Below are 13,663 nucleotides of genomic sequence, written 5' to 3'. Positions count from 1 at the left end.
TGGTCACTGAGTTTTCACTTTCCCTTACGATTTCACAGATGTGGGTCCCACTGTGTGACATCTGCTTTGTTTCCTCATGGACTAGAGCTGTGTGACATTGGTATGTTGACATTACATTTGAAAGAGCATTTTGTCACTGTAATTGCTAATACACTATTTTGAAATCACAGACAGACTCCAGATTGTTTTGTGCTTTAAGTGTGTTTATTTAAAGTGCTCAATATTGAAGGGGGTAGTAAAATGGTGAGGGGTGATGATGGAGGAATGTCCATGGCAGAGTCCAGTCTATTAGTCTCACAGGTGCATTGCCCATATGGTCATAGGAAGTGGAGCTAGGGCAGTTTAATTATGGACAGGGTGACAAAGTGAGACAGTGGGATGAAAGTCAGGGTGGTCTCATTTCTTGGCAGGGGTCTTGGCATCGTGCTTTGTCTTGTTCCTTTATCTCAGGGACCGTTTGCGGGGTGGTTCTCCATCTGCAGGGGGTGGGGTGCTGGTGTGGTGGTCCTGTGGCGGGGCGTCCTGTCCACTAGCGCCGGCGGAGGTGGTGGGCAGTTCCTCGTCCATGCTAGTGTCAGGGGCCCCTTGTAGTGCCACAGTGTCCCTCCTGGTGTTGAGTACTTCCTTCAGCACCCCTACGATGGTGCCCAGGACGGAGCTGATGGTTCTGAGTTCCTCCCTGAACCCCAAATATTGTTCCTCCTGCATGCGCTGGGTCTCCTGAAACTTGGCCAGTACCGTTGCCATCGTCTCCTGGGAGTGGTGGTATGCTCCCATGATGGAGGAGAGGGCCTCGTGGAGAGTGGGTTCCTTTGGCCTGTCCGCCCCCTGTCGCACAGCAGCCCTCCCAGTTCCCCTGTTTTCCTGGGCCTCCGTCCCCTGGACCGTGTGCCCACTGCCACTGCCACTGCCCCCAGGTCCCTGTTGTTGTTGGGGTGGTGGGTTATCCTGGGTTCCCTGTGGTGGTGGACACACAGCTGATTGACGTGTCCTGGCGACGGAGGTATGAGCCCGCCGGGTGGGTGCTGTGCTGGTGTTTCCAGAGGGGGGAAGGTCTGTGGTGGCCTGTGTCTGTGTGAGGGGAACCGACTGTCCCGAGGCCCACGATGGTCCGGGCTGGTCATCTAGATCCAGGTGGACAGAGGTGCTGTCATCACTGTGGGCCTCTTCTGTGGGTGGAGTGGACATGTCTGGACCCTCCTGTCTGGTGACGTTGGGTAGTGGTCCTGCAGGGGTGGAAAGGCATGATTATTGCATCTGTGTGTGTCATGGTGTGCAATGGGTGGGTGACCTCGTACCCCAGTGCTGGCATTCCTGTGTGGGAGCTTGTGTGATGATGGTTTAGGGGGGTGTATGGGTATGTGCAGTGGGCATGCTTTGGTAATGTGTGTCCATGCGTCGTTGTTGCATACAGGGCTTGGTGTTGGGATGTGTGGTTTGTGATATTGGTACATTTGTGAGGAGTTGGAGTGATGGGGGTGAGGGTGAGGGTGGGGGTATGTGATAGCATGCAGGTAGGGTGGGGGATGTAATAGTTAAGATTAGACTTACCAGAGTCCATTCCTCCACCGACTCCTGCGAGGCCCTCAGGATGCAGAATCGCCAAGACCTGCTCCTCCCATGTTGTTAGTTGTGGGGGAGGAGGTGGGGGTCCGCCGCCAGTCTGCTGAACCGCCAGGTGGTGTCTTGAGACCACGGAACGCACCTTCCCCCGTAGGTCGTTCCACCTCTTCCTGATGTCCTCCCGATTTCTTGGGTGCTGTCCCACTGCGTTGACCCTGTCGACTATTTTTCACCATAGATCCATCTTCCTTGCAATTGAGGTGTGCTGCACCTATGATCCAAATAGCTGTGGCTCTACCCCGAAGATTTCCTCCACCATGACCCTGAGCTCCTCCTCCGAGAACCTGGGGTGTCTTTGCCGTGCCATGGGGTGGTGTAGGTGATGTGTGGGGTGGAGTGTGTGGTGATAAGTGTGCTGATAATGTAGTGGTGTGTATTGTGAGGTGCGTGGAAGTTGTGTGGGTGATGGTGTTATGTGCCTGTGGATGCTAGTTTGTTGATGGTGGTGTCTCTCTCTGTGCTTCTTTCTTAATTGTGGTCGTAGGAGTTTGTGGGTGATGTGGGTGTGTGTTTTATATTGCATTGGGTGTGTATCAGGTTTGTGTATCTGGAATTGTCCAATGTGGCTGCGTTTTGGAGATTTGTGTGTATTTTGAGCGCGGCGGTGTGTACCGCCAATGGAATACCGCTGTTGAAAGACCGCCGCGTGGATTCGTGGGTCGTAATAGTGTGGGTGTATTTCTGCTGGCGTGACGGTGGAGGTTTTGATTTCGCCAGTTTATCCCTGACCTTTGGTGTGGCGGACTTGTGTGGGTGTCTGAATTTTGTCGGATTCCGAGATATGGGTCATAATAGCTATGGCGGAATTCCGCTGCCGCGGCGGTGTGTTGGCAGTCTTCTGCACGGTGGTAATCGGCTTTTACTGCCAATGTTGTAATGACCGCCTAAGTTTTTAAACATTGAGGGGGTCATTACAACCCTGGCGGACGGTGTTAAAGCGGCGGTAAGACAGTCAACAGGCTGGCGGTCTTTTTTTGAGTATTATGACCATGGCGGTTACTGCCATGGTCATCCGCCGCTTCTCCGTTCCGCCCGCCAGGGCGGAGACGACCGCTGGGCTGGAGACCTGGGTCTCCAGCCCGGCGGCTGTCACAATACCGCCGCCGGTATTTCGACCCGGCTTACCGCCGTGGATTTCCAGCGGTAGGAACCGCCATGAAATCCATGGCGGTAAGCCCTATCAGTGCCAGGGAATTCCTTCCCTGGCACTGATAGGGGTCTCCATCACCCCCCACCCCCACCCCTACTCCCTCCCCTACACCCCCCACCACCCCTGCCACCCCCCAAAAGTGGCAGGGCCCCCCTCCCCACCCCGACCCCCAACATCACATAACTCACACACGACACGCACGCAGGCACCACCAACACACATACACGCACACACACCAACATACATGTCTGCATGCACACACTCAGTCAGACACGCACACCCATATACAGACATACACGCACACATCCATACAGACATACATACAGACATACACGCACTCATTCCCAACACACGCAACACACCCGCAAGCATACACGCACTCACACCCCCCCTCTACATACACAGACGCACACCCCCATGCACCCACACAACACACAACAACCCCCCAACCCCCTTCCCTAACGGACGATCGACTTACCTTGTCCGTCGATCCTCCGGGAGGGGACGGGAGCCATGGGGGCTGCTCTGCCGACACCACACCGCCAACAGAACCCCGCCACGCCGAATCACAGGACGTGATTCGCTGGGCGGTGTTCTGTTGGTGTGGCCGTGGAGGTGGAGCAACCTCCACTCCCCCGCCGCCCGCCACTATGGCTGTTGGCGGCTCTCCGTCGTAAAGAGGACGGAGAGTAGTCAACAGTCATAATACGGCGAGCGGCAAACCGCCAATACTGGCAGTCTTCGGCGCGGCGGACCCGAGGTTGTAATGACCCCCTATGTTTGTAGTTTAAATGTGCTTTATAATTTCCTTATATGATGCTCTCAATAAAGTTACTTTGCGGCCGGTAAACTTTCATTCAACGAGACACGAAAGAAAGGTGCTGGAAATGGAAATGAGAGGCAAAAAGACAAAACATGAATTGTCCTAACAGTAACTCCTTTGCAGAAATTGACGTCCCAGTAGAACTTTGAGTGATAGAAGCTGTGGAGGAGAATAGTGCCAAGTAGAAGGGCATATGTAATTCAAGCAGGGGCCTGTCAATGAGGAAGGAGACAATCCATTTGAGAGCAGTTACTAAATTCTTATGTTGTCAAGTCTGTAGTAATGTAGGGTGATGAATGGTATCAGAGGCATGTGAAATATTGAGAAAAATTAGTGCTTCAACTCAGACTTTAGCAAATCAACTGGCCGAAAAGTTAGCCAATGCATTTTAAAGCAGATAAATACTTTTTAAGAGCTATGGCTTTGTTCAAATAACATTTTGGATGTTGTTTTTCAAACCTTTTATGTGCATGCATGCAAATTCTGACACCAGTCTTACCTCTAGAGTGGCAGAAGCCCATCTTTCAGAAACCACCTGCATTGCTGGTTGTATGTCCTTTTGATATACTTTGTTAATAATCTTAGTGCTTTGATTACCACCCTGGGTGGGGCATCCTTAGCTTCTAGAAACCAAGTGTGGAACTTAAATCTCAAGCCTGATGAAATACAAGCAGCATTTCAATCACCCCGAATATGGACTGCTACTTCCAGTTGAAGATGGGCCATTACTCCAAAATGTGTTCAAAAATGCCCACAAAATATCAGAACTGGCTATAGTAAAGGATGGTGAACACTTCCTTATGTGTGAGTTACTGAAAATATTATGAACTGCACTTAACTGCAGTGCAGTGACGATTTGCTGATAGGCCATCTGTGTTTACTCTCCCCACCCCCACCCTAAAACGTTGATCTTGGTAGGATAAGGTTGTGAAGAGAGTCCCTGCAATGTATTAGATAGAACAGTTTGTTAACGGGTTGTTTGGAACTGGACTTTGGGAATGACACTACTATTGTTTAGTTAGGCAGTTAACAAAAGAAAAAAATGTGTTTTGTACTTTCCTAGAGTGACTGAGGAGTGACATAAAGGAGGAATCAATTAATCCACTGTACTAAATGCTAGGTAGTGTTCATCTGTGAATGACCAAAGAACAAACCAGACAAAGTGCATGCCAGACAATATCATTGGTCGTCAGAGGGCTTTAACTAGGAATGGAAGGTTAGCAACCTCAGGAGGAATGGAATCATTTACTGAGATATTTACTACTCAAGAGCACACCTTGCAGTAAATGCAGCTATTCTTGCAGCATAAGTGATTTATGGATTGTATGGTGGGGCACTGAATAGCTCAAATGAAGCCTAATAACCTATACATGGGCAAGGTAATGCTCTATTATTGACAGGTTCAACAGAAAGAAGACTCGAAGATTAGATACCAGTTATATTGAAATACCAGCTACATGTTGATTATTCGAAGATTAAGGGTCTTATTTAGAACTTGGCGGATGGAATACTCCGTCACAAATGTGAAGGATATCCCATCCGGCGTATTACGATCCCCATAGGACATAATGGGATCACAATACTGCGGACGGGACATCTGTCACGTTTGTGAGGGAGTATTTCATCCACCAAGTTTTAAATCAGGCCTTAATTGCCAGTCATATTGGAATACTAGCTACATGTTAGTTATTAGCAGACAAAACATTGTTGCAAGGATTACAGTGCCCTGTTGTCCCTCCTCCCAAACAACTACGTCTTTGGGAGAAGCACGTTTGCAGTTTGAAAAGAAACCATTCCATAGGGTTACTCTAGATCTAATTTTGGAGCTATTTCATTGAGTGGTCTATAGCTACCCACTTAGAGACCCAGTCAAGGAAATGCTTTCGGAGTACATTTGGTATGAAGATAGAGGTCAGCAATGTCAGCACAGATCTATTATATTTAGCCTCAACACTGCTCAGGTGTTTTAGCTATAATGCTCTCTGTAGTGGCATCCTGTCTTTGCATGTAGGGAGATCACCTTAAATGTTACTTTGACAACTGGCTGCAAGAGCTCACTCTAGAAGACATAGCCAAGAACCATCGGTAGATGTGCAATATTGATCTTGATAACTGTCACAAAGTCCTGGGTAGTTCCTTTTCACAAACTCGATTTCATTGGAGTCAAATTCAATACTTCTTTTTGAATGGTGCATCTTGTATGAGAGGTGGATTCTTGTAATAATCATTCATTTTTCATCAAGGAGTCAGACACTACTATGGTGGTTTAAGAGGCCCTTAGTCCTAGGTCCTTCTTCATTTGAGTAGTGTTTCTTGATGAATTGAACAGGAGTGCTGCACAACTTATCTGGATATACTTTGGACCCACATTCATAAAAAGAGTCTAAGTAGATCATTATTTTAAAAATGTGGTAGCCTGGCTCTTATAGTGCTTTAGGAGAAGACTCTCCTCACAGGTGAATGTCTCCAAACACCAGTCACTCCGATAACAATGAAGTCTAACTCTTGGAATGACTCTGCAGCTCACTGAATTGACCTTAGCAGCCATGGAAATCAGTCAGTCCCAGTGGTAAAGCGAGGGTGGTATCATGGGACCTAATGCAAGAAACAAAACTAGGCCTTCCTCTGCCTCCCAGAGATAGACAATGGTCATCTCCTTACCAAAACCCAAAAAAGACCCCTACTTGTCAGCTCCTACAGGCCACTAGCACTGCTCAATACCAATTACAAGTTCCTGGCAAAAATACTCGCAGACGGCATGGCACCTTTGGTCCCATCTTTGGTTCACCCACATCAAAACGGGTAAGTCCACTGTTGCAACACTTCCTTGAATCGGCGCAGCATTTTTTAGAGGCATGACTTATGCCCAGCAGGCGTGGCCTCATACTGGATGTCTAGTTTTCGAACTTGAACAGGTCTTTGACTCTTTGGAGTGGGGGTATCTTTTTGCCGTGCTGACCTAATAAGGGTTTGGACACTGCTGTCTCCATTTAGTGAACTGTTATCTACCAACCCACTAACTATGGTCAAGACGGGGTCAAGCCTCTCCTTTCGGTTGTTTTTTCCATACACAGGGGTTTGAGGTAGGGCTGTCTGCTGTTGCCACTATTGTTCTGACTGGCAATTGAACCTGAGGCACTGGCAGTGTGCTACTGTGAGTCACAGTGGGCAATCCCTTAGGTAGATGGGTTACATGGGATGTCGTAATTTGTGGACGATTTGCTGCTGTACATTTGGGGCATGCACAACATTCATGACACAATTGCTTTGGCACTGACCCATTTTACAACTGTCTCCGGATTGGGAGTCATTTGGATGGAATCTTGCCTCTTTCCCTTCCTCCCCGATGTGCCTGATCCATGCTTTGTTCTCTGTGGGATGCAGCTGGACAGGCAGCAACTCACATTCAGATACTGACTGATATTTTTTTAAGGTAATGTAGCTCGGTCAGTAACATTATTGCGTGCACAGATGACCTTCTGGCGCACTCTGCCTCTGGCGGTAGCGGGCAGGGTGACATTGCTGAAAATGGTGGTTTTGCCCCGCTTTTTGTATTTCTTTACTAGTCTTCCTATTCACATCCCTGGCACGATCTTTCATGTGTTTAAGAAGCAGACTCACAAATTCGTCTGGAACAAGTCGAGGTGCAGGATGGCATTGGCAAACTCTGCTCACCCACAGAGAAAGGGGGAGTAGCTGCCCCGCCTTTCAAGCAATATTACCTTGCTGCCCAAGTCCAGTGGATAGCTAAGTGGCTAGGGGGGGTAACAGCTGTTGGACACAGCCACGTCCTCCCCTAGCAGGAGCCTCCCTGATATCCCGCCCCTTTTTCACCTTTGCACACTAGTGCAGGTGCTTGACTCACTGTCGCTGGAGGTTGCGTTTGATGTTTTTGCAGATGCTTATGCATCACCAAACATGTGATCCCCTACGCTCCACGGTTGGTTCTGCTGGGTACACCTAGGCTTGGAGGGTCCACGACAACAGCTGAGCTGGCATCATGACATGTAGCGGGCGTACACATGCTGGTGTACCTGTACAGGGATGGTACATTGGCAGCATTTGAGATGGTAATTGAGGAGGATAGTCTGCCTCCAGGTCAGTTCTTGCTTCAAACTCATTGCTTGCCACGCTGGGGCGCCACTGGGCCAATATCACTGCTGAACTGCCCCTGCATCCCACAATTCAATACCCACATTTGATGATTGGGGTCCGATCCCCAATGCGCTGGTTCGCTGATTCCCTCCACTCCCACACTGCTCCCCAGCTCCTCCCTGTGCATCACCACTGGGAAGCTGATTTAACATGCCCTTGCACTGAGAAGGAATGGGCTGCCTTATTGGGAAGCCCATGACGTGCCACGCAATGTGACTCCAGCTTATTCAGCTCTGTATTCTACATAGGGCTTATCTCACGCCTGCCAACATCAACAGGGTTTTATCACAGGGAGGATGTGGCTTGCCCATGCTTTTCCCAGATGCTGATTTACTGCACATGCTTTGGTCCTGCCCCCTCTTACATAATCTGGATCAGCATCACCGCATACTTGTCTGCCTGCACTGAGCGCCCTGACCTGCATAAGTGAAAGGTATGTCTCTTGGGATTGTTTTGTAGGTGTTACCTCCCCCTTCCTAGATTTGGGCCTCATAGTACCCAAGCACCCATAGATGGAAAACCCAGAGCCCCCACCGGTCACAGCTTGGGAGTGCTCAATGCTCAACTAGGCACAAGCTGAAAGCGCAGCCCTGCACAGGGAAGACACTCTTGGACTGAGAAAGTACCCCGTTGCTTCAAGTGGACACCATTAACAGAGTATGCCACTCTCTTCTGGTTATTTTATTATGGGGCAATCGATCTGTTAGCAACACACACAAATCACTTTTGCCCCTTTTTACATCTTACTTCGGAGCGGGATTCCCTAGGGGATGCTCTGCTGCATCAGTGGGAAAGTTTCTTTGCTCTTGCTCCAGTTGTGGAGAGGATCCTCACACCTCCATTTTGACTGAGACAGATTCGTTTTTAAGATCTCATTCGTCTCTCAAACAAGATGATGTTGGAATTTCACTAGATACCAAGGGCCATATGTACGAACACTTTTTCCCATAGACACAGAATGGGTAAAAACCTTTGCTACCTCTGGCCCTAAATCTCTTAAAAGAGCAGGGTTGATAAAGATCCACTTCTTGTTTCTATTGCGGACAGTGAGAGCCTGGCTCATGAAAAAATTACTTAAGCAAGCTTAGGTTTGTCACAGTGTAAGATTATGCAGCTGAATACTCCATCCCGGGGCCAATATTAGAACTAGTGGTTTTCCTTGTCATACATGCGGTGTTTACAGGACACGTTAGGTGATATTGCCACTGGTATAACTTATTTAGCTGATTCACATATCCCCGTTCTTTCCTGAAAATGTTACTTCTCGGCTATAGGTGCCTTGCTTAATAGGCCAAGAGACATCTGCCTTCTGAAGGAAGAGGCTGTAAAAAGTTACTTTTATACCGTATTGCACTAAGACCCCCTAATCAGAAATCCTGCTTCTCAGTGGGATCTTAATTTGATGTTTGCCTCCTTACTACAAAATTCATGAGAGCCATTACCATCTTGTGAGATTGTTGTAGTAAAAATTATACCATTATTTGCAGTCGCATCTGCATAGAGGATATTGCAGTTTGTACTCCTTCTTTGAGGGATCTATATTTTATTTCCTACAAAGATTATTCTTTTATTTCCTCTTAACCTTATTTTTCTATCAGCCAAGAACTTGCACTCTTTACAACCTGGATAGTTTCAGAATTCTTAACTTTTACTTTAAAACGATTTCCACTTTTACGAAATGGAATCATCTTTGTATTACGTTTGGTGGTCTCACTCATGGGCAGTAAGGCACAGAATCTATTGTCAGGTGAATAGTTACATGTACAGCGAAGGCTGTGACACGAATGTGGTCTATTCCTCTCTGGTCCATTCTTCTGCAGACTTCACGCTTATCCCGCTAGGACTATCGCAGCACGGGCAACCTTTTAAAAGTCTTTATTGAAATATGTTAGGTAGCTGGTTTCTGTTTCCTGCTTCTTTGCGGGAAAATGCATCCACAAGGCAGTGCCTTTGTTTCCTAGGTACTACTTCTTGGATGCATTTTCCCATCCACGAAGTTCTCTGCAACCTGTTAGCTTGAAGCACAGTATACCACACGCTGCTTCCCCTGTCAACATTTTGGGGCTCTTGAATCAGGGTCTAAACAAGTTAGGAAGGAGCTCCAGAGCAACAGACTAATAAAATTGACATCAGATTGACCCACCTAGTCATCCCACTGTTAATTTTACCACATGGGAGACAAGCATTTGCAATGCAATGGGTCTCGCATATTTCGAACAAGTTAATTGTTATCTTTTGACAACAGCGCCCACGACGAAAAACAAGAGAAAACATGAGAAGAAACTGAGAAAAGACAACTTGTCAAAATAAAATAAAGTTAGCTTTAAAAAATAAAACTTTGCAATTTTGTGACTGCTGGGCACATTTTTGGCAGTCACAAGCCTTCTGTTTGTGGAGCACTTGAAGCTAAAAACAACAAATAGTACCCCAAGCACATTGGGAGCAGCGAACAGGCACTAATTAAGTTGCATCATTTAGTGCTTGATCCCTGCTCCACACAGAGAAACAGAAGTAATGCCAGGCGCGCCTTGACGAATTACGAGTTTGTAAAGAAGAGTGCCACACAAACCAACAAATGGTGAGCTACAGGTGAGCCCTGTACTGAACACAGCAGAGTCTCGCAAGCGCGACGCATGCACTCGCAGGCTCGACCCTAAAAAAAAGTGGGGACAACCTATGATGGTTGGTACTGCACAGGAATGGGAGGGAGCAGCACATACTGGGTCCCCAGGCAAAAAAAAACAATTGTGATAGCATTTCTTTGAGACGGGTTTTCTGGTACTGACTGGATTATAGGCATTTCCCAGATGGCTGTAAAAGAAAGGGAGATGCAACTAAGCGTACGAGAACCATCATCCAGATAGTTTTTCCTGAACGGTACTCTTCCTACATTTAACCTGGAGTATACCAACACTGGCGAAATTCATGTTAGGTAGGAGAGGGACAGGAAAGTAATTTGTTATTTTAAGCAGTAATTACATATGGTAACTTTGTTAGTGTAAATGTTAGAGGTTATTTTAAATTAAAGAAATTGCCATATGTAACCGTATAATTATGCACTGTAATTGTTTCAGACACTGGTGGAGACAGTATCATGTGGTGGAAACCTTTTGATGAATATTGGACCTACTCATGAAGGCCACATTATCCCCATTTTTGAAGAGCGCTTGAGGCAGATGGGCGAGTGGCTTGAAGTTAATGGGGAGGCCATTTATGCAACCAGACCGTGGCGAGCACAAAATGACAGTACAGCCGAAGGATTATGGTAAGGCAGTTGCACTAGCAGAAAGTTCCCTTAGCCCATTCCAAAAGCATACACTCTTTTAACACCATAACTTAAGGATTTCCCAACTTGCTACGCCTTGTATGCCATTCATCTACCTGCCTCCATTGCGATGCACTAGGTGCCAAAAGACTATGAACTGCATAGTGGGTGCAAAAAGTGCTTAAAAGCAAGAAATACCTAACTATGACTCCATACTGCATTAATCACTCATACACATTATATATTATTCTGCATTACCTAATTTGCCATTTTAAGCCTCACCAATCTGGTTATTACATTCATTATTATATGCGAACCTATGGTACATGATTATTGCATTTAATGCTGTCACATTGTGATCTGTGCTACAGAAACGTCGAATCACCGTTTCATTTCCCCGCCCTTACCTTTAGCCTTAAAATTATTTTTTTAAACCCTTCAGTATTCTGGTGCATTTTTATCCCTTAATGCATTGATGATGTAATAACGATGGGCTCACTATGGAATTTTACTGAAAGATGTCAAACACAGACTGAGCCTTCCACATTCCCCCTATCAAAAATATTATGAACACACAGAGTCAAAATATCCATAACCGAGTCACTGAATTTGCGGTATTTATCATCTGTATTATTGTGAATGTTATTGATCATGGTGCAGTCAATGAAAACTTTATGAGATAAAAGAATGCAAATAGCAAAAAGGAAAACAAATACAACAGGTACACATACTAAGGACCCTTATAAAACATATTTAAAAATGTATTCTGTTTGTGTCCGGTGCCCCGTATGCCACAATTAGATCTCTTCAAATTGCGCAGGTTAAGATGACGGTTTTAAAAAGTGCAAGAGTAAGTTGATAATGGCTGCTACATGTTAGTTCAAATAGTGGACTCCAATGCCATTAGTCTGTTTAGACATTTGTCCCTATTAGTGCAGTCATGCAAGAGGTAAATGTGTTAGTACTCAGAGTGCAGTAGTGTGTGTGTGTGGTGACCACTCTGTGGCTCTTGCTTCATCATAAAGTGCATTCAACTGCCGTCACAGTATTTAGTCATTTATCCATAATGGGATATTGACTTGCAATATTATGTTCAACTCCGACTGTAGGGTAACATGCTGTGCACTCGTACCCCTACCTCACTTGGACGATGGGGTGGTCATGGATTTAGAGGCCGATCTCACTTTGGAAGATATCCGCAAAGCACTCCAGCAGCTCCCTCGCGGCAAGGTGCCGGGCGGTAATGGCTTTCCAGCAGAGTTCTACAAAACATTTTCCCCCTTCCCTCACCCAACACCTGGAACTGGTACTGGAAGTATACCTGGAAGCCAATAGCATTGGCATCCTGGTGGAATCTATGCAGGAGTGCTATATCTCCATGATGCTCAAACCGGGCTCTGACATCTCAGATCCCTCTTCCTATAGACCTTTGTCCATGATTAACATGGACAACAGAATCCTTTGTAAAGCCCTTGCTATTCGGATGTGCCCTGTTAGTCAACAATTGGTTCACGAGGATCAATGTGGATTAATTCCTGATCGTAATATTTAAGAACGTAAGACAGCTGACCGACGTCCTACATGAAGTAGATGGTAAGGAGGAAGCACTTGCTCATGTCTCCATATATATTGCGATGGCCCTTGACACCTTATGCAAGTACTGAGCCCCATTGGGATTGGTCCTCGATTTCCCTCTTGGGTACAGCTGTTATACAAACGGCCTGTCCCCAGAGTGTGAGTGGGTAAATTATATTTGGAGTGCTGGCCCAATGGGAGGGGAACATGACAGGGTTGCCCCCTGTCCTCGCTCCTCTTTGCCCTTGCTATGGAGCGTATGGAAATCTGGGTTCGGCGGGAGATGGCGCCCTGGGTCGATCACTTGGGAGGGGGGGTAGGGAGGGAGGTGGGGGGATGGGGGGGGAGGACCAATCATCTCTTGTCCCTGTATGCGGACAACACTCTCTCTTATTTGGACACTCGCTTCCCCAGTTGTTGGACCTCTTAGACAGGTTTGAAAGGGTATTGGGCCTTCGGATTAACTATCAGAAGTCCTTGCTCTTCCCATTGGGAACACCACGGACTCAGGACATCACAACCTTGCCGGCCCCCCCCCCTGCACTGGCAGAGTGACAGGTTTCATTACTTGAGCATGATGGTGGCACAATCCCCTCAGAAACACAATATCTTTAGAATTATTAAAGGCCTTTGTTCATCCATTCAGTTTTGGAACACTGTTCTGCTCTTCCTTATGGGATTTGTAGCCATTTCCAAAATGGTCCTCTTACCGCAATGCCTTTATTGCATCCAATGCTCATTACACTGTATCACCTCTACCGTCTTCTGGCAGCTAAACTCCTTGTGCTCCTCTCTAATATGGGCAGGGGTCTCTCCCATGTTGCCAGAGGCATCTTGTTTTGCCGTCCGATGGACGTGGACGGGGGGCTTGGCAGTTCCTAATCTCAAACAGTATTTACCTGGCTTCACAAATACAACATGCGGTCCACTGGCTTCCGGAGGGGGAAAACTGGTAAAAGAAATTGCTGGAGGACGACTCCAGTGCATTCTCATTGCCTGGATACCCTGGATAAGCCGGGCTATATAAATCTACACATTACATTACATTGCCTCAGATCCTTATGGCAGGGGG

The 13,663-nt window shown here is 46.9% G+C and overlaps 1 protein-coding gene across 1 annotated transcript in view; it reads left to right on the top strand.

The window, feature by feature from the left end:
* Positions 1–13,663, top strand: part of FUCA2 (alpha-L-fucosidase 2) — a 214,354-nt gene that overhangs the window by 138,581 nt on the left and 62,110 nt on the right. The window contains exon 5 of the mRNA XM_069235122.1: positions 10,826–11,016. Within this exon, the coding sequence (XP_069091223.1) occupies positions 10,826–11,016 (191 nt within the window). The remainder of the gene's footprint in view (positions 1–10,825; positions 11,017–13,663) is intronic.

The sequence above is a fragment of the Pleurodeles waltl genome, chromosome 5 (assembly GCF_031143425.1).
Source record: "Pleurodeles waltl isolate 20211129_DDA chromosome 5, aPleWal1.hap1.20221129, whole genome shotgun sequence".
Lineage (NCBI taxonomy): Eukaryota > Metazoa > Chordata > Amphibia > Caudata > Salamandridae > Pleurodeles > Pleurodeles waltl.
This window is presented reverse-complemented; position numbering and strand designations above follow the sequence as displayed.